Consider the following 22581-nt stretch of genomic DNA (forward strand, 5'->3'; position numbering starts at 1 on the left):
TGAAGGGCTATAGACGCCCTCTGACCGTGACCAGCAGAGGGCCCTCCGCTCTGACTAAACTGTACTGCTGACCCACAGCCAGTAGCACAACCAGGCCTTGTTTTTAGAATCCTATGAATAGTATTTCGAATCCAAATAGAATCAGAACCTAATGACATGTACATAGATCGGTTCATTAGGTTCATTTGTCTATAATATCACAGCTCACATGCATGCTTTTAGATACTCCTAGGAATAGAATCAACTAGATTATGAGCCCGGCGTCAGCCTCGGTCATTTAGTTCATTCATTTGGAGATGCGGAGGGGTAAATATACCCATAACAATCTCATCCACACTCCAACACTGGAATGTGAGATGTAATCTACACCTCAAATTAGGCTGACAGAAATCCTCCTTATTTAACTTAATGACTTTCAATTTGAGTGTAATTATTTCTGTATAACCTACACTTTCTCACTCGGGAACTTCTAACGGGGGTGTGGCTTTGTGACAATGATCAAGAGCAGCTGCTCACCGATTTGACGTCTCCGACGCAGTTCCACCTCCGACACCACCACAACATCAGCTACAGTATGCAGGTGTCAGCTATCGGTTAACGCTGGATCTGATTGGTATTCAGGTGTCAGCTATCGGTTAACGCTGGATCTGATTGGTATTCAGGTGTCAGCTATCGGTTAATGCTGGATCTGATTGGTATTCAGGTGTCAGCTATCGGTTAACGCTGGATCTGATTGGTATTCAGGTGTCAGTTATCGGTTAACGCTGGATCTGATTGGTATTCAGGTGTCAGCTATCGGTTAACACTGGATCTGATTGGTATTCAGGTGTCAGCTATCGGTTAACGCTGGATCTGATTGGTATTCAGGTGTCAGTTATCGGTTAACACTGGATCTGATTGGTATTCAGGTGTCAGCTATCGGTTAACACTGGATCTGATTGGTATTCAGGTGTCAGATATCGGTTAACGCTGGATCTGATTGGTATTCAGGTGTCAGTTATCGGTTAACGCTGGATCTGATTGGTATTCAGGTGTCAGTTATCGGTTAACACTGGATCTGATTGGTATTCAGGTGTCAGTTATCGGTTAACACTGGATCTGATTGGTATTCAGGTGTCAGCTATCGGTTAACACTGGATCTGATTGGTATTCAGGTGTCAGATATCGGTTAACGCTGGATCTGATTGGTATTCAGGTGTCAGTTATCGGTTAACACTGGATCTGATTGGTATTCAGGTGTCAGCTATCGGTTAACACTGGATCTGATTGGTATTCAGGTGTCAGATATCGGTTAACGCTGGATCTGATTGGTATTCAGGTGTCAGTTATCGGTTAACGCTGGATCTGATTGGTATTCAGGTGTCAGTTATCGGTTAACACTGGATCTGATTGGTATTCAGGTGTCAGCTATCGGTTAACACTGGATCTGATTGGTATTCAGGTGTCAGATATCGGTTAACGCTGGATCTGATTGGTATTCAGGTGTCAGTTATCGGTTAACGCTGGATCTGATTGGTATTCAGGTGTCAGCTATCAGTTAAAGCTGGATCTGATTGGTGTCAGCTATCGGTTGACGCTGGATCTGATTGATTCTAGGCCTAGACTAGACTCATGGGGAAATTAATGTAATGCCCTCATTCAATCCGGTGTGTGTGTCATCTCTGAGGGTTTTTTTAAACCACAAGGTTAACCCTGCTCCATGCAGTGTAACTCGAATAGAGACAGAAGAAGTAGCAGTGTATTGTTTCAGACGGACAGGTGATTGGTGGAGGCACTCTGCTTTGACACACATCAGTCGTAGGCACTCTGTCTGCTATAAACCTTGGGCTCCCGGGTGGCGCAGCGGTCTAAGGCACTGCATCTCAGTGCAAGAGGCGTCACTGCAGTCCCTGGTTGGAATCCAGGCTGTATCCCATCCAACAGTGATTGGGAGTCCCATAGGACGACGCACGTCCAGGTTTGACCGGGGTAGGCCGTCATTGTAAATAATATTTTTTTCTTAAACTGACTTGCCTAGTTAAATAAAGGTTAAATAAAATAAAAAATGAATCTAAAGCTCCAGCATGTTCCCTGTAGGATGATCAACTAGTCTATTGTAATGTGCTGATACACTAAATATGACTAAAGTAACCAACATGTAGCCAATATTGACCAAAACATGATGTGTCCTGAAACTCAATCTACACACAAAAACATGTACACTGTATAACATTAGAAACGTCTATACAGAAATCAGTCAGGGTTTTCTAAGGAAATATTTATTGAAAATTCAAATGTACATTTAGTATGGTACACGTTCAGTTTCGCTACACTAACCTGTGGGCGTTGTTTCATATCCCCAATAATAACACAATTCAACAATTATCTTTACAATGAACTTAACTTATTGAAAACGCTTGAAACATAAGCAAACCAATCACAACTCTTATTATTGACACCACACATTTCACAAAATTTGTATTATGCTGTGAATATTTATTTGTTAAAAATATGTATACGATCAAGTGACAAAAAAACACATTTTGAAGATGTAAAAACGGGAGACCTTATTGTCAACCAAGTTACTGTATTATAAACAAAGTGATTTCAAAAACGCGATTCTTTCAACCTCTCAGTAAAAATCCATTAACATTTCCCCCCCCCCCCCTAACATTCTCAATTTCAAAAAATGTCCACAAATTAAAGTTGTTAAAAAAAAAAACTTCTGGTCTGCAACCAAACCAGTTTTGGACAGTGCTAGTGTCGGTTAAATATATCAGGGCCAAATGCTTGACAAAACTGTGTTGACATAAATCACCAACACCAAAATAATGAACGCTGTGCTAAGTTGAACAGAAAATAAATAAAGTGCTCGACATACAGCTTGATTCGTAATTATTCAGCAACACCTCTCTAGTATGGTTACATTAAGCATATTTAATATCACTTGATATACAGCAGATTATTATAACTCTCTAAAAGTAATACAACGAAATATATATATATTTTTTTTTATGTAAAAATATTTTTTTACACAAAAGGCACAAAGACAGGGAATGTATTTATGTACAAAATGAGGCACAATTTGATGTCTAAATTCAGTGTTAATGTTGGACTAAATACTCTCACGTTTTACCTACATATAGAGTGGGGCTGGCTTCGAGTCAGATCTAATTCCTACACTAGGTACGTACGCCCCACAAGACCACAGTTAGATACACTAAATGGAAATACCACATACTTGCGCCGAGTTACAAATTGCGGGGCTGCACACGTTTGCTTATTTTTGCTACACAGGTTCACCATTTTGCATATCAGTTAGTTGTAGTTATTGTGTATCAGTTAGTTGTAGTTATTGTGTATCAGTTAGTTGTAGTTATTGTGTATCAGTTAGTTGTAGTTATTGTGTATCAGTTAGTTGTAGTTATTGTGTATCAGTTAGTTGTAGTGTATCAGTTAGTTGTAGTGTATCAGTTAGTTGTAGTTATTGTGTATCAGTTAGTTGTAGTTATTGTGTATCAGTTAGTTGTAGTTATTGTGTATCAGTTAGTTGTAGTTATTGTGTATCAGTTAGTTGTAGTTATTGTGTATCAGTTAGTTGTAGTTATTGTGTATCAGTTAGTTGTAGTTATTGTGTATCAGTTAGTTGTAGTTATTGTGTATCAGTTAGTTGTAGTAATTGTGTATCAGTTAGTTGTAGTTATTGTGTATCAGTTAGTTGTAGTTATTGTGTATCAGTTAGTTGTAGTTATTGTGTATCAGTTAGTTGTAGTTATTGTGTATCAGTTAGTTGTAGTTATTGTGTATCAGTTAGTTGTAGTTATTGTGTATCAGTTAGTTGTAGTTATTGTGTATCAGTTAGTTGTAGTTATTGTGTATCAGTTAGTTATTGTGTATCAGTTAGTTGTAGTTATTGTGTATCAGTTAGTTGTTGTGTATCAGTTAGTTGTAGTTATTGTGTATCAGCTAGTTGTAGTTATTGTGTACAAGGACATTTCTAAGTGACCCCAAACGTTTGAATGGTAGTGTATGTGTAGTACAATACACTTTGGAGTTGAATTTAGCTACAGTACTAAAGCTGTGTATTCTTAATGTCAATGAAAACATACTCAAATTATGTTTCAAATTGTTGTGGCTTTTTGTGGACTTGACCACGCCTCTGAAAGAGCTACCAATGAGGTATATGAAGAGTAACAAACTGTGAAATACACCATTTCCAACCGACACTGACCCTACAGCTCTGGATACACAAAGTTACCTGACATCTAGACTGACTCTCAGAGATAGAAATGCAGAGTTTAAATAAAGAGAAACAAAAAACAACAACATGAAGTGTAACGGTGCCTTTTGGTTAGGTAGGATGACAGCCATTCATAGCTTCTTCCTCCTCTCAGCCTGTATAGATGCCATCATGTGCTGTGTTCATACACATCCCTACCCACCTTCAACTGCCCAAAGCCCCAAACCCACTCAACCATGCTCTGCTATACCCAACCTTCTCTTGTCCCTCTGACGTACAATAGTAGTGTCTCTGCAGTGTGTGCGTGTATACGTAATTTGTGTTCATGTGTGCATACGGTCATGTGTGTGTCTCTTTGTGGCCACTAAGACCACTGGCAGGAGCAGTCGGTGGGTTCCTGTATAGAGTAGTTGACCCACGTGGAGTTGCCACTGCAGTAGAGCTGCACGGAGCGCCTCTGCAGCCCCATCTCACGGCAGCACTTACAGAACCTGGCGTACGTGTTGATGTTGTAGTTGTAAATACTGGCCGACGGACACTTCCCGTCACATGACACTATGTTGACCTGGAGGAAAAAACCAACAACAAAATGTAACAAGGGGGATGTAATGCTAAATGTGAATATCCTAATCCTGCCGACTACGCCAAATGTAGCATTAAGAACAGTTCGTAGCTGATCTACGCCATGTAAAATGACCTCACCTCTTTAATCCAGGTGGCATAGATGGGCTATGAATTATCCTTAATGCTACATAAAGATTAGCTTTTTTTTTGCGTTTTTTTTTTAAGACATCAAGATAAAAGCCGTTATCGTGATGAAGATATTGCTCAACTATCGTGGCACAATAATCTATGACGGGCTTGACCCTCCTACTCATCCAGAAACAAGTTTCCCAGACATAGTGCTGTTCCTACATTTTGATGTAACATTTATTTAACCAGATCAGAATCAATTAAGACAAAAAAAACGTACCGGTCTGTTACTGCGACAGTCGTTCTTCCGTATCGTCATTCTTACTGTCACCTTCTGACAGGACTTCCCATCTTCTTTACCTGCAGGGTTCACAAATACAATGACCACACATCCCATCAGTCTGGATCTGGTTCTGACCACACGTCCCATCAGTCTTAATCTGGTTCTGACCACACATCACATCAGTCTGGATCTGGTTCTGACCACACGTCCCATCAGTCTTAATCTGGTTCTGACCACTAATCACATCAGTCTGGATCTGGTACTGACCACACATCACATCAGTCTGGATCTGGTTCTGACCACACATCACATCAGTCTGGATCTGGTTCTGACCACCACACATCCCATCAGTCTTAATCTGGTTCTGACCACCACACATCCCATCAGTCTGGATCTGGTTCTGACCACACATCCCATCAGTCTGGATCTGGTTCTGACCACCACACATCCCATCAGTCTGGATCTGGTTCTGACCACACATCCCATCAGTCTGGATCTGGTTCTGCCCACACATCCCATCAGTCTGGATCTGGTTCTGCCCACACATCCCATCAGTCTTAATCTGGTTCTGACCACACATCACATCAGTCTGGATCTGGTTCTGACCTCACATCCCATCAGTCTGGATCTGGTTCTGACCACACATCCCATCAGTCTTAATCTGGTTCTGACCACACATCCCATCAGTCTGGATCTGGTTCTGACCACACATCCCATCAGTCTTAATCTGGTTCTGACCACACATCCCATCAGTCTGGATCTGGTTCTGAAGAACAACCATTAGACCAGAACTCTGATCTGCCAGCCGTATAGAAAGGAAGAACAAACCATGAAGGAATACATGAACAGAGAGAGACAGAGGGTGCAGAAACAGTACAACTGTTGTCATGCTGTCAGAAGGTAAATGGTACATAAAGACACAAGGCTTTTGTTAGCTACAATACCCCACGGCACTGTTGTTTTTAATATGAAATGGTTTAGGGAGGCCAGAAATATTTCATACTTGAATATCAATTGTATGAGAGGTCTGCGATGCGTAAGCCTATCGTAAGCCTATTGGTTAATCCTCTGTGTAGACGAGGCGTCAGTGTAAAAAAAAAAATGTTAACCAACGGTGTAATTCCATCACAGAATTCTTTCCCCCACGTAGCGGCCCAGTCAATCAACCAAAATGTGTTACTAAGAACTCTATGTGATGATAACACGTTATTACCCTCTGTACCTATTGACAAGGGTCTACTTTCAACTACTTCAAGCAGAAGACATAATGTTGACAATCTAACGGTTATAAGACTGACATTATGTGTATGCCCGAATATTTTTTTTGCAATAGTTTATGACAAAAAAAGAAAAGCATGACAAATGACATATCCCTGTTACAATGCATGGAGCTAATGTAATATCTTACATTTATCGCCTAGTAACACGGATACGTCAGTTGTCGTAAGAGTGAAAAGCCCACTATAACATCTAATAAAAGTATGAATTATTTAAACAAGTTTCAGAAACAAAACAGATACCCTTTCACCAGAATCCATCTAGTACTTGTTAGCAGGTGATGTTAATGTTTGGGTAATATGGCATAAAATATTTCAGTGCTACCGCACATCATTTTTCAGGAAGACTAGGATGGGGGAAACTATGCAAGTATTACATACATAAAGAGGATCACGCAATTATTTTATAAAATGGATACAAATTTATACCATATTAGCCAAAAACATTAGCGACAGTACAAACCCCCACACCAGTGTTCAGCAGTACTAAAAGATGACCTACTACAGTTCAAGACACACACCATGCAGACATCTAAACGACTGCAGACTACTCGGCCACTACCAACAGTACATTGTTGGCGATCAACAATGCACTGCCCCGACAGTGCAAAATGGGGAAAGATTTAGCTGTGTCATGTGATCCGCAGAGGACAATTGGAGGAAAAATGGCAACAAAATAGTGGATGACAACAACAAAAAAATGACACAAAAAAAAAGCGTTTTTTTTTTTTAGAGTCTGTTTTGACTTGTCCTGTACTGTAATTGTTTCTGTAAAAAAATAATAAAAAGGGAGTACATTGTTGGATATCAACAATGGTGCTGGCAAGCCTCGTTGTCTCATAGAGCTCTATATCAATGACGGGTACCTCGTTCACAGTTTGTGTTAACTGTGGGTGTCAGGGGACTAACAGGGAAGGGAAAGAGAGAATATCCGGTACCTGGGGGGGATTGGTACATGATGGTCAGCTTGCACACGGGAACACACAAAAATGAAGAAAAGTAACCCAACTCTATCTATCTAGTTCTATATGCTTTTCAATGAAGTTACCGTAAATACTGTCGTAGCATTTATATGTACAATACTGGGGGTTGTTAAAACTGTTGGTTTACATTTGTCATTGGTGTGTGAACCAATTCATGTATGGATGTTGAATTCCTCTGAATACGCCCAGTGTGGCCTTTGGCAGTAATGGTAACATGGATGTCAGATTAGATTATTTTGCTTGTAAAGTGTATGTTGGTTATTTTCACTGAGAAGCATCTGTTTCTATTACTTTGAATAGACCCTTTGGGGGGGGGGGGGACATAGTAGGAGCCACAACATCATATTGCTGTAGGTATTGCCTAAAACAGTAGGTAGTTTCCGCAAATGGGGGGAAACAATATATTTTCAGCATAAGCGGAGTGAGAAAATGTCTGATTGAAGTGGTCAGGTCATAAACTGAAGGACAAACATGTACTGGGAAACACACGTTAACAGACAAACAAGTAACAAAGATTAACTTCAGTAGAAGAAGGTGGGGAGAGACTTAATATGGGCGTACAGGAAGAGACTAAACATGGAGATACAGGGAGAGACTAAACATGGGCCTAAAGGGAGAGACTAAACATGGGCCTAAAGGGAGAGACTAAACATGGAGATACAGGGAGAGACTAAACATGGAGATACAGGGAGAGACTAAACATGGGCGTACAGGAAGAGACTAAACATGGGCGTACAGGAAGAGACTAAACATGGAGATACAGGAAGAGACTAAAAATGGAGATACAGGGAGAGACTAAACATGGAGATACAGGGAGAGACTAAACATGGAGATACAGGAAGAGACTAAACATGGAGATACAGGGAGAGACTAAACATGGAGATACAGGGAGAGACTAAACATGGGCGTACAGGAAGAGACTAAACATGGGCGTACAGGAAGAGACTAAACATGGAGATACAGGAAGAGACTAAACATGGAGATACAGGGAGAGACTAAACATGGAGATACAGGGAGAGACTAAACATGGAGATACAGGAAGAGACTAAACATGGAGATACTAAACATGGAGATACAGGAAGAGACTAAACATGGGCATACAGGAAGAGACTAAACATGGAGATACAGGGAGAGACTAAACATGGAGATACAGGAAGAGACTAAACATGGGCATACAGGAAGAGACTAAACATGGAGATACAGGGAGAGACTAAACATGGAGATACAGGAAGAGACTAAACATGGAGATACAGGGAGAGACTAAACATGGAGATACAGGAAAATACTAAATATGGGCGTACAGGAAGAGACTAAACATGGAGATACAGGGAGAGACTAAATATGGGCGTACAGGAAGAGACTAAACATGGAGATACAGGAAGAGACTAAACATGGAGATACAGGAAGAGACTAAACATGGAGATACAGGAAGAGACTAAACATGGAGATACAGGAAGAGACTAAACATGGAGATACAGAAAGAGACTACACATGGAGATACAGGGAGAGACTAAAAATGGGCATACAGGAAGAGACTAAACATGGAGATACAGGAAGAGACTAAACATGGAGATACAGGGAGAGACTAAACATGGAGATACATGAAGAGACTAAACATGGAGATACAGGAAGAGACTAAACATGGAGATACAGGAAGAGACTAAACATGGAGATACAGGAAGAGACTAAACACGGAGATACAGGAAGAGACTAAACACGGAGATACATGGAGAGACTAAATATGGGCGTACAGGAAAATACTAAATATGGGCGTACAGGAAAATACTAAATATGGGCGTACAGGAAGAGACTAAATATGGGCGTACAGGAAGCTACGCAGAAACTATAGCTGGACAGGTTGTCTTTCTCTTTACTCACATGTCTTGCAGCATCCATCCATGTAACTTACAATGGTTCCACCAACCTAGAGTGGAGACAACAGTCACATCTCAGGGGTTAAAGGTCAACTAAATAACATCATAGAGAGGTAGTAGTGTTACAAAGAATGACCAACACGTGTGTGTGTGGGTGTGCGTGTGCGTGTGGGTGTGTGTGTGTGTGTGTGTGTTAACTGTACCTTCATACACTCTGTCTGGTTAAAGGGTGGACAGCTGAATGAGTAGGACACCAGGGTAGGGCCAGACAGTGTGTCGATACAGTCATACTTCATACAGTCTGACACCCACGACTTCCCAGGCTGAAACATCAATACAATCATCCAGATCAATACAATATTACTTTACCTTGATGATCTGCAGTGTTGTTAACCTGAGGGTACCTGGCCTATCAGAGGGTAGTACCAGGACTGATTAGATAACCTGGGGGTACCTGGCCTATAAGAGGGTAGTACTAGGACTGATTAGATAACCTGGGGGTACCTGGCCTATCAGAGGGTCTGATTAGATAACCTGGGGGTACCTGGCCTATCAGAGGGTAGTACCAGGACTGATTAGATAACCTGGGGGTACCTGGCCTATCAGAGGGTGAACCATTGCTGTACTGTACCTTGTAGAGGAGTGTAGTACCGTTGTCATTGTGGTAGAGACAGGAGATGTTCTTGCAGACACCACAGCACATCGTCTGGTCTTTGGGAGGGATGTATATCTGGTTCTAAAAGATAGTACAGGCCTACGGTAACATATATATTCATATATACTGTAGTAATAGTTATAGTACATGTATTATATATATATATATACACACACTACCGGTCAAAAGTTTTAGAACATCTACTCATTCAAGGGTTTTTCTTTATTTTTCATATTTTCTACATTGTGGAATAATAGTGAAGACATCACAACTATGAAATAACACATTGGGAATCATGTAGTAACCACATTTTTTTTAAACAAATCCAAATATATTTTACATTTAAGATTCTTCAAATAGCCACCTTTTGCCTTGACAGCTTTGCACACTCTTGGCATTCTCTCAACCAGCTTCACCTGGAATGCTTTTCCAACAATCTTAAAGTAGTTCCCACATATGCTGATCCAAATATATTTTACATTTAAGATTCTTCAAATAGCCACCTTTTGCCTTGACAGCTTTGCACACTCTTGGCATTCTCTCAACCAGCTTCACCTGGAATGCTTTTCCAACAATCTTAAAGTAGTTCCCACATATGCTGAACACTTGTTGGCTGCTTTTCCTTCACTCTGCAGTCCGACTCATCACAAACCATCTCAATTTGGTTGAGGTCGGGGGATTGTGGAGGTCATCTAATGCAGCATTCTATCACTCTCCTTCTTAGTAAAATAGCCCTTACACAGCCTGGAGGTGTGTTGGGTCATTTTCCTGTTGAAAAACAAATGATAGTCCCACTAAGCCCAAACCAGATGGGATGGAGTATACGCTGCAGAATGCTGTGGTAGCCATTCTGATTAAGTGTGAAATGTAAATAAACCACCAACAGTGTCACCAGCAAAGCACCCCCACACCATAACACCACCTCCTCCATGCTTCACGGTGGGAAATACACGTGCGGAGATCATCTGTTCACCCACACAGCGTCTCACAAAGACACAGCGGTTAGAACCAAACATCTCCAAATTGGACTCATCAGACCAAAGGACAAATTTCCACCGGTCTAATGTCCATTGCTCGTGCCCAAGCAAGTCTCTTCTTGTTATTGGTGTCCTTTAGTAGTGGTTTCTTCGCATCAATTTGACCGTGAAAGCCTGATTCACACATTCTGCTCTGAAGAGTTGATGTTGAGATGTGTCTTACTTGAACTCTGTGAAGCATTTATTTGGGCTGCAATTTCTGAGGATGGTAACTAATGAATACAGGGTCTTTCCTGTGGTGGTCCTCATGAGAGCCAGTTTCATCATAGTGCTTGATGGTTTTTGCAACTGCACTTGAAGAAACTTTCAAAATTCTTGAAATGTTCCGTATTGACTGACCTTCATGTCTTAAAGTAATGATGGATTGTCATCTCTCTTTGCTTATTTGAGCTTTTCTTGCCATAATATGGACTTGGCAAGAGTGTGCAAAGCTGTCATCAATGCAAAGGGTAGCTATTTGAAGAATCTCAAATGTAAAAGATATTTTGATTTTCTTTACAGTTTTTTGGTTACTACATGATTCCATATGTGTTATTTCATAGTTTTGATATCTTCACTATTATTCTACAATGTAGGAAATAGTAAAAAGTTAAGAAAAACCCTTGAATGAGTAGATGTTCTAAAACTTTTGACCGGTAGTGTGTGTATATATATATATAAACTCAGCAATAAAAGAAACATCCTCTCACTGTCAACTGCATTTATTTTCAGCAAACTAAACATGTGTAAATATTTGTATGAACATAACAAGATTCAACAACTGCGACAAACTGAACAAGGTCCACAGACATGTGACTAACATAAATAGAATAATGTGTCCCTGAACAAAGGGGGGATCAAAATCAAAAGTAACAGTCAGTATCTGGTGTGGCCACCAGCTGCATTAAGTACTGCAGTGCATCTCCTCCTCATGGACTGCACCAGATTTGCCAGTTCTTGCTGTGAGATGTTACCCTACTCTTCCACCAAGGCACCTGCAAGTTCCTGGACATTTCTGGGGGGAATGTCCCTAGCCCTCACCATCCAATCCAACAGGTCCCAGATGTGATCACTTTTTGCCAGTCCTGTCTGGTCCAGCGATGGTGGGTTTATGCCCATAGGTGACGTTGTTGCCGGTGATGTCGGGTGAGGACTTGCCTTACAACAGGCCTACAAGCCCTCAGTCCAGCCACTCTCAGCCTATTGCGGACAGTCTGAGCACTGATGGAGGGATTGTGCGTTCCTGGTGTAACTCGGGCAGTTGTTGTTGCCATCCTGTACCTGTCCCGCAGGTGTGATGTTCGGATGTTCCGATCATGTGCAGGTGTTTGTTACATGTGGTCTGCCACTGCGAGGACGATCAGCTGTCTGTCCTGTCTCCCTGTAGCGATGTCTTAGGCGTTTCACAGTACAGACATTGTAATTTATTGCCCTGGCCACATCTGCAGTCCTCATGCCTCCTTGCAACATGCCTAAGGCACGTTCACACAGATGAGCAGGGACCCTGGGCATCTTTCTTTTGGTGTTTTTCAGAGTCAGTAGGAAGGCCTCTTTAGTGTCCTAAGTTTTCATAACTGTAACCTTAATTGCCTACCGTCTGTAAGCTGTTAGTGTTTACGACCGTTCCACAGGTCCATGTTCATTAATTGTTTATGGTTCATTGAACAAGCATGGGAAACAGTGTTTAAACCCTTTACAACGAAGATCTGTGAAGTTATTTAGATTTTTACGAATTATGTTTGAAAGACAGGGTCCTGAAAAAAGGACGTTTCTTTTTTTCCTGAGTTGATATATTCATATATACTGTAGTACGAGTAATAGTACCTGTATTAGCAATACTAGCAGTAGGCTACTGCTGAATAGTGACAGCAGTAGTAGCATTTGTAGCAGTTGAGGTATCAGATACTAGCAGTAGGCTAGTAGTACTGAATAGCGACAGCAGTAGTAGCATTTGTAGCAGTTGAGGTATCAGATACTAGCAGTAGGCTAGTAGTACTGAATAGTGACAGCAGTAGTAGCATTTGTAGCAGTTGAGGTATCAGATACTAGCAGTAGGCTAGTAGTACTGAATAGCGACAGCAGTAGTAGCATTTGTAGCAGTTGAGGTATCAGATACTAGCAGTAGGCTAGTAGTACTGAATAGTGACAGCAGTAGTAGTGTTTGTAGCAGTTGAGGTATCAGACGCTAGCATTAGGCTAGGAGTACTGAAGAGGGACAGCAATAGTAGCATTTGTAGCAGTTGAGGTATCAGATACTAGCAGTAGGCTAATGCTGAATAGTGACAGCAGTAGTAGCATTTGTAGCAGTTGAGGTATCAGATACTAGCAGTAGGCTACTGCTGAATAGTGACAGCAATAGTAGCATTTGTAGCAGTTGAGGTATCTGATGCTAGCATTAGGCTAGTAGTACTGAATAGTGACAGCAGTAGTAGCATTGGTAGCAGTTGAGGTATCAGATGCTAGCAGTAGGCTACTGCTGAATAGTGACAGCAATAGTAGCATTGGTAGCAGTTGAGGTATCTGATGCTAGCAGTAGGCTAGTAGTACTGAATAGTAACAGCAGTAGTAGCATAAGTAGCAGTTGAGGTATCAGATACTAGCATTAGGCTATTAGTACTGAATAGCATCAGCAATAGTAGCATTGGTAGCAGTTGAGGTATCAGACATTAGCATCCTGATGCTAACTGACTAACCGGTTGGCACTGAGCAGAGCAGTTGGTGGTGGCGGTGCGGAGGTGGTGGAAGCCCGTGGTGGGATCCAGACTGTGGCTACACTGGGTGGTGAGACACACCCCCTCCTCACTGTGATCCACGAGGGTCTGTCCCGGACGCATAACACCCCGCTCCCCGTCCACACACACCGCCTCACGCACTGTAAGAGGGGTACAGACAAACACAGACACAGACATGCATGAACACATGAACACACATTAATTGAAAATGTACTATACATGAACACACTTATATAATATGAAATATGAAATGATAGTATAATGGAAAAGGTGGGTTACTGTCTAATGATACCCGTGCACTTACCACAGTTAAATCTCTTACAGGAACACTGGTTAGTTGGGTCTGTTAGGAAAGCCCTGTCCACCTGCATGGTCTCTCCCTATTCAGAAGACAACATGTCAGCCAGCGAACAGCACAGCTATACAGCACAAACAAACACAGAGATACACATCCATTACAGAGATAACACGGACACATCCATTACAGAGATAACAGGGACACATCATTCATGTGGAATCATACAGAAACCTACCAGAAGACATTTTGGCTTCGACAGTGTGTCACACGCACACTCTGAAAAAACAGGGAAACAAAAAAAAAACATTTTCAATTTATGCTTTTTTGGGGGGAAATGAATAAACTACATGAGAGTTAGTGATTCAACTGGAGGCCAACAGGTTGTTACGTGATGGAGGAGGACACACGTTCCCCTATTACGTGATGGAGGAGGAGACGCGTTCCCCTATTACGTGATGGAGGAGGACACGCGTTCCCCTATTACGTGATGGAGGAGGAGACGCGTTCCCCTATTACGTGATGGAGGAAGAGACGCGTTCCCCTATTACGTGATGGAGGAAGAGACGCGTTCCCCTATTACGTGATGGAGGAGGAGACGCGTTCCCCTATTACGTGATGGAGGAGGAAACGCGTTCCCCTATTACGTGATGGAGGAGGAGAGACGTTCCCCTATTACGTGATGGAGGAGGACAGACGTTCCCCTATTATGTGATGGAGGAGGAGACACGTCCCCCTATTACGTGATGGAGGAGACACGTCCCCCTATTATGTGATGGAGGAGGAGACACGTCCCCCTATTACGTGATGGAGGAGGAGACACGTCCCCCTATTACGTGATGGAGGAGGAGACACGTCCCCCTATTACGTGATGGAGGAGGAGACACGTCCCCCTATTACGTGATGGAGGAGGAGACACGTCCCCCTATTACGTGATGGAGGAGGAGACACGTCCCCCTATTACGTGATGGAGGAGGAGACACGTCCCCCTATTACGTGATGGAGGAGGAGACACGTCCCCCTATTACGTGATGGAGGAGGAGACACGTCCCCCTATTACGTGATGGAGGAGGAGAGACGTTCCCCTATTACGTGATGGAGGAGGACACACCTTCCCCTATTACGTGATGGAGGGGGACACACGTTCCCCTATTACGTGATGGAGGGGGACACACGTTCCCCTATTACGTGATGGAGGGGGACACACGTTCCCCTATTACGTGATGGAGGGGGACACACGTTCCCCTATTACGTGATGGAGGGGGACACACGTTCCCCTATTACGTGATGGAGGGGGACACACGTTCCCCTATTACGTGATGGAGGAGGAGACACGTTCCCCTATTACGTGATGGAGGAGGAGAGACGTTCCCCTATTACATGATGGAGGGGGACACACGTTCCCCTATTACGTGATGGAGGGGGACACACGTTCCCCTATTACGTGATGGAGGGGGACACACGTTCCCCTATTACGTGATGGAGGGGGACACACGTTCCCCTATTACGTGATGGAGGGGGACACACGTTCCTCTATTACGTGATGGAAGGGGACACACGTTCCCCTATTACGTGATGGAGGAGGAGACACGTTCCCCTATTACGTGATGGAGGAGGAGACACGTTCCCCTATTACGTGATGGAGGACACACCTTCCCCTATTACGTGATGGAGGACACACCTTCCCCTATTACGTGATGGAGGAGGACACACGTTCCCCTATTACGTGATGGAGGAGGACACACGTTCCCCTATTACGTGATGGAGGAGGACACACGTTCCCCTATTACGTGGTGGAGGAGGACACACGTTCCCCTATTACGTGGTGGAGGAGGAGAGACGTTCCCCTATTACGTGGTGGAGGAGAGACGTTCCCCTATTACGTGATGGAGGGGGACACACGTTCCCCTATTACGTGATGGAGGGGGACACACGTTCCCCTATTACGTGATGGAGGGGGACACACGTTCCCCTATTACGTGATGGAGGAGGAGACACGTTCCCCTATTACGTGATGGAGGAGGAGAGACGTTCCCCTATTACGTGATGGAGGACACACCTTCCCCTATTACGTGATGGAGGAGGACACACGTTCCCCTATTACGTGGTGGAGGAGGACACACGTTCCCCTATTACGTGGTGGAGGAGGAGAGACGTTCCCCTATTACGTGATGGAGGAGGAGACACGTTCCCCTATTACGTGATGGAGGACACACCTTCCCCTATTACGTGATGGAGGACACACCTTCCCCTATTACGTGATGGAGGAGGACACACGTTCCCCTATTACGTGATGGAGGGGGACACACATTCCCCTATTACGTGATGGAGGAGGACACACGTTCCCCTATTACGTGGTGGAGGAGGACACACGTTCCCCTATTACGTGGTGGAGGAGGAGAGACGTTCCCCTATTACGTGGTGGAGGAGAGACGTTCCCCTATTACGTGATGGAGGGGGACACACGTTCCCCTATTACGTGATGGAGGGGGACACACGTTCCCCTATTACGTGATGGAGGGGGACACACGTTCCCCTATTACGTGATGAGGAGGAGACACGTTCCCCTATTACGTGATGGAGGAGAGACGTTCCCCTATTACGTGATGGAGGACACACCTTCCCCTATTACGTGATGGAGGAGGACACACGTTCCCCTATTACGTGGTGGAGGAGGACACACGTTCCCCTATTACGTGGTGGAGGAGGAGAGACGTTCCCCTATTACGTGATGGAGGAGGAGACACGTTCCCCTATTACGTGGTGGAGGGGGACACACGTTCCCCTATTACGTGGTGGAGGGGGACACACGTTCCCCTATTACGTGGTGGAGGGGGACACACGTTCCCCTATTACGTGGTGGAGGGGGACACACGTTCCCCTATTACGTGGTGGAGGAGGAGAGACGTTCCCCTATTACGTGGTGGAGGAGGAGAGACGTTCCCCTATTACGTGATGGAGGAGGAGACACGTTCCCCTATTACGTGATGGAGGAGGAGACACGTTCCCCTATTACGTGATGGGGGAGGAGACACGTTCCCCTATTACGTGGTGGAGGAGGAGAGACGTTCCCCTATTACGTGATGGAGGAGGAGACACGTTCCCCTATTACGTGATGGAGGAGGAGACACGTCCCCCTATTACGTGATGGAGGAGGAGACACGTCCCCCTATTACGTGATGGAGGAGGAGACACGTCCCCCTATTACGTGATGGAGGAGGAGACACGTCCCCCTATTACGTGATGGAGGAGGAGACACGTCCCCCTATTACGTGATGGAGGAGGAGACACGTCCCCCTATTACGTGATGGAGGAGGAGACACGTCCCCCTATTACGTGATGGAGGAGGAGAGACGTTCCCCTATTACGTGATGGAGGAGGACACACCTTCCCCTATTACGTGATGGAGGGGGACACACGTTCCCCTATTACGTGATGGAGGGGGACACACGTTCCCCTATTACGTGATGGAGGGGGACACACGTTCCCCTATTACGTGATGGAGGGGGACACACGTTCCCCTATTACGTGATGGAGGGGGACACACGTTCCCCTATTACGTGATGGAGGGGGACACACGTTCCCCTATTACGTGATGGAGGAGGAGACACGTTCCCCTATTACGTGATGGAGGAGGAGAGACGTTCCCCTATTACATGATGGAGGGGGACACACGTTCCCCTATTACGTGATGGAGGGGGACACACGTTCCCCTATTACGTGATGGAGGGGGACACACGTTCCCCTATTACGTGATGGAGGGGGACACACGTTCCCCTATTACGTGATGGAGGGGGACACACGTTCCTCTATTACGTGATGGAAGGGGACACACGTTCCCCTATTACGTGATGGAGGAGGAGACACGTTCCCCTATTACGTGATGGAGGAGGAGACACGTTCCCCTATTACGTGATGGAGGACACACCTTCCCCTATTACGTGATGGAGGACACACCTTCCCCTATTACGTGATGGAGGAGGACACACGTTCCCCTATTACGTGATGGAGGAGGACACACGTTCCCCTATTACGTGATGGAGGAGGACACACGTTCCCCTATTACGTGGTGGAGGAGGACACACGTTCCCCTATTACGTGGTGGAGGAGGAGAGACGTTCCCCTATTACGTGGTGGAGGAGAGACGTTCCCCTATTACGTGATGGAGGGGGACACACGTTCCCCTATTACGTGATGGAGGGGGACACACGTTCCCCTATTACGTGATGGAGGGGGACACACGTTCCCCTATTACGTGATGGAGGAGGAGACACGTTCCCCTATTACGTGATGGAGGAGGAGAGACGTTCCCCTATTACGTGATGGAGGACACACCTTCCCCTATTACGTGATGGAGGAGGACACACGTTCCCCTATTACGTGGTGGAGGAGGACACACGTTCCCCTATTACGTGGTGGAGGAGGAGAGACGTTCCCCTATTACGTGATGGAGGAGGAGACACGTTCCCCTATTACGTGATGGAGGACACACCTTCCCCTATTACGTGATGGAGGACACACCTTCCCCTATTACGTGATGGAGGAGGACACACGTTCCCCTATTACGTGATGGAGGGGGACACACATTCCCCTATTACGTGATGGAGGAGGACACACGTTCCCCTATTACGTGGTGGAGGAGGACACACGTTCCCCTATTACGTGGTGGAGGAGGAGAGACGTTCCCCTATTACGTGGTGGAGGAGAGACGTTCCCCTATTACGTGATGGAGGGGGACACACGTTCCCCTATTACGTGATGGAGGGGGACACACGTTCCCCTATTACGTGATGGAGGGGGACACACGTTCCCCTATTACGTGATGAGGAGGAGACACGTTCCCCTATTACGTGATGGAGGAGAGACGTTCCCCTATTACGTGATGGAGGACACACCTTCCCCTATTACGTGATGGAGGACACACGTTCCCCTATTACGTGGTGGAGGAGGACACACGTTCCCCTATTACGTGGTGGAGGAGGAGAGACGTTCCCCTATTACGTGATGGAGGAGGAGACACGTTCCCCTATTACGTGGTGGAGGGGGACACACGTTCCCCTATTACGTGGTGGAGGGGGACACACGTTCCCCTATTACGTGGTGGAGGGGGACACACGTTCCCCTATTACGTGGTGGAGGGGGACACACGTTCCCCTATTACGTGGTGGAGGAGGAGAGACGTTCCCCTATTACGTGGTGGAGGAGGAGAGACGTTCCCCTATTACGTGATGGAGGAGGAGACACGTTCCCCTATTACGTGATGGAGGAGGAGACACGTTCCCCTATTACGTGATGGGGGAGGAGACACGTTCCCCTATTACGTGGTGGAGGAGGAGAGACGTTCCCCTATTACGTGATGGAGGAGGAGACACGTTCCCCTATTACGTGATGGAGGAGGAGAGACGTTCCCCTATTACGTGATGGAGGACACACCTTCCCCTATTACGTGATGGAAGACACACCTTCCCCTATTACGTGATGGAAGACACACCTTCCCCTATTACGTGATGGAAGACACACCTTCCCCTATTACGTGATGGAGGAGGACACACGTTCCCCTATTACGTGAAGGAGGGGGACACACGTTCCCCTATTACGTGATGGAGGAGGACACACGATCCCCTATTACGTGGTGGAGGAGGACACACGTTCCCCTATTACGTGGTGGAGGAGGAGAGACGTTCCCCTATTACGTGGTGGAGGAGAGACGTTCCCCTATTACGTGATGGAGGGGGACACACGTTCCCCTATTACGTGATGGAGGGGGACACACGTTCCCCTATTACGTGATGGAGGAGGAGACACGTTCCCCTATTACGTGATGGAGGAGAGACGTTCCCCTATTACGTGATGGAGGACACACCTTCCCCTATTACGTGATGGAGGAGGACACACGTTCCCCTATTACGTGGTGGAGGAGGACACACGTTCCCCTATTACGTGGTGGAGGAGGAGAGACGTTCCCCTATTACGTGATGGAGGAGGACAGACGTTCCCCTATTATGTGATGGAGGAGGAGACACGTCCCCCTATTACGTGATGGAGGAGACACGTCCCCCTATTACGTGATGGAGGAGGAGACACGTCCCCCTATTACGTGATGGAGGAGGAGACACGTCCCCCTATTACGTGATGGAGGAGGAGACACGTCCCCCTATTACGTGATGGAGGAGGAGACACGTCCCCCTATTACGTGATGGAGGAGGAGACACGTCCCCCTATTACGTGATGGAGGAGGAGACACGTCCCCCTATTACGTGATGGAGGAGGAGACACGTCCCCCTATTACGTGATGGAGGAGGAGACACGTCCCCCTATTACGTGATGGAGGAGGAGACACGTCCCCCTATTACGTGATGGAGGAGGAGAGACGTTCCCCTATTACGTGATGGAGGAGGACACACCTTCCCCTATTACGTGATGGAGGGGGACACACGTTCCCCTATTACGTGATGGAGGGGGACACACGTTCCCCTATTACGTGATGGAGGGGGACACACGTTCCCCTATTACGTGATGGAGGGGGACACACGTTCCCCTATTACGTGATGGAGGGGGACACACGTTCCCCTATTACGTGATGGAGGGGGACACACGTTCCCCTATTACGTGATGGAGGAGGAGACACGTTCCCCTATTACGTGATGGAGGAGGAGAGACGTTCCCCTATTACATGATGGAGGGGGACACACGTTCCCCTATTACGTGATGGAGGGGGACACACGTTCCCCTATTACGTGATGGAGGGGGACACACGTTCCCCTATTACGTGATGGAGGGGGACACACGTTCCCCTATTACGTGATGGAGGGGGACACACGTTCCTCTATTACGTGATGGAGGGGGACACACGTTCCCCTATTACGTGATGGAGGAGGAGACACGTTCCCCTATTACGTGATGGAGGAGGAGACACGTTCCCCTATTACGTGATGGAGGACACACCTTCCCCTATTACGTGATGGAGGACACACCTTCCCCTATTACGTGATGGAGGAGGACACACGTTCCCCTATTACGTGATGGAGGAGGACACACGTTCCCCTATTACGTGATGGAGGAGGACACACGTTCCCCTATTACGTGGTGGAGGAGGAGAGACGTTCCCCTATTACGTGGTGGAGGAGGAGAGACGTTCCCCTATTACGTGGTGGAGGAGAGACGTTCCCCTATTACGTGATGGAGGGGGACACACGTTCCCCTATTACGTGATGGAGGGGGACACACGTTCCCCTATTACGTGATGGAGGGGGACACACGTTCCCCTATTACGTGATGGAGGAGGAGACACGTTCCCCTATTACGTGATGGAGGAGGAGAGACGTTCCCCTATTACGTGATGGAGGACACACCTTCCCCTATTACGTGATGGAGGAGGACACACGTTCCCCTATTACGTGGTGGAGGAGGACACACGTTCCCCTATTACGTGGTGGAGGAGGAGAGACGTTCCCCTATTACGTGATGGAGGAGGAGACACGTTCCCCTATTACGTGATGGAGGACACACCTTCCCCTATTACGTGATGGAGGACACACCTTCCCCTATTACGTGATGGAGGAGGACACACGTTCCCCTATTACGTGATGGAGGGGGACACACATTCCCCTATTACGTGATGGAGGAGGACACACGTTCCCCTATTACGTGGTGGAGGAGGACACACGTTCCCCTATTACGTGGTGGAGGAGGAGAGACGTTCCCCTATTACGTGGTGGAGGAGAGACGTTCCCCTATTACGTGATGGAGGGGGACACACGTTCCCCTATTACGTGATGGAGGGGGACACACGTTCCCCTATTACGTGATGGAGGGGGACACACGTTCCCCTATTACGTGATGAGGAGGAGACACGTTCCCCTATTACGTGATGGAGAAGAGACGTTCCCCTATTACGTGATGGAGGACACACCTTCCCCTATTACGTGGTGGAGGAGGACACACGTTCCCCTATTACGTGGTGGAGGAGGAGAGACGTTCCCCTATTACGTGATGGAGGAGGAGACACGTTCCCCTATTACGTGGTGGAGGGGGACACACGTTCCCCTATTACGTGGTGGAGGGGGACACACGTTCCCCTATTACGTGGTGGAGGGGGACACACGTTCCCCTATTACGTGGTGGAGGGGGACACACGTTCCCCTATTACGTGGTGGAGGAGGAGAGACGTTCCCCTATTACGTGGTGGAGGAGGAGAGACGTTCCCCTATTACGTGATGGAGGAGGAGACACGTTCCCCTATTACGTGATGGGGGAGGAGACACGTTCCCCTATTACGTGGTGGAGGAGGAGAGACGTTCCCCTATTACGTGATGGAGGAGGAGACACGTTCCCCTATTACGTGATGGAGGAGGAGAGACGTTCCCCTATTACGTGATGGAGGACACACCTTCCCCTATTACGTGATGGAAGACACACCTTCCCCTATTACGTGATGGAGGAGGACACACGTTCCCCTATTACGTGAAGGAGGGGGACACACGTTCCCCTATTACGTGATGGAGGAGGACACACGATCCCCTATTACGTGGTGGAGGAGGACACACGTTCCCCT

General features: G+C 46.2%; 1 protein-coding gene across 1 annotated transcript in view; it reads right to left on the reverse strand.

Annotated features, from left to right (window-relative positions):
- Positions 1-2236: 2236 nt before the first annotated feature.
- The window catches only part of otog (otogelin), a 163604-nt gene continuing 143259 nt past the window's right edge, over positions 2237-22581 (reverse strand). Inside the window, exons 49-56 of the mRNA XM_071400514.1 lie at positions 14266-14306; positions 14037-14112; positions 13694-13872; positions 9961-10065; positions 9533-9652; positions 9334-9379; positions 5193-5272; positions 2237-4784 (exon numbers count right to left, since the gene is read on the reverse strand). Coding sequence (XP_071256615.1) covers positions 4584-4784; positions 5193-5272; positions 9334-9379; positions 9533-9652; positions 9961-10065; positions 13694-13872; positions 14037-14112; positions 14266-14306 — 848 coding nt within the window. The 3' untranslated portion in view covers positions 2237-4583. The remainder of the gene's footprint in view (positions 4785-5192; positions 5273-9333; positions 9380-9532; positions 9653-9960; positions 10066-13693; positions 13873-14036; positions 14113-14265; positions 14307-22581) is intronic.

This window comes from Salvelinus alpinus, chromosome 5, assembly GCF_045679555.1.
Source record: "Salvelinus alpinus chromosome 5, SLU_Salpinus.1, whole genome shotgun sequence".
Classification (NCBI taxonomy): domain Eukaryota; kingdom Metazoa; phylum Chordata; class Actinopteri; order Salmoniformes; family Salmonidae; genus Salvelinus; species Salvelinus alpinus.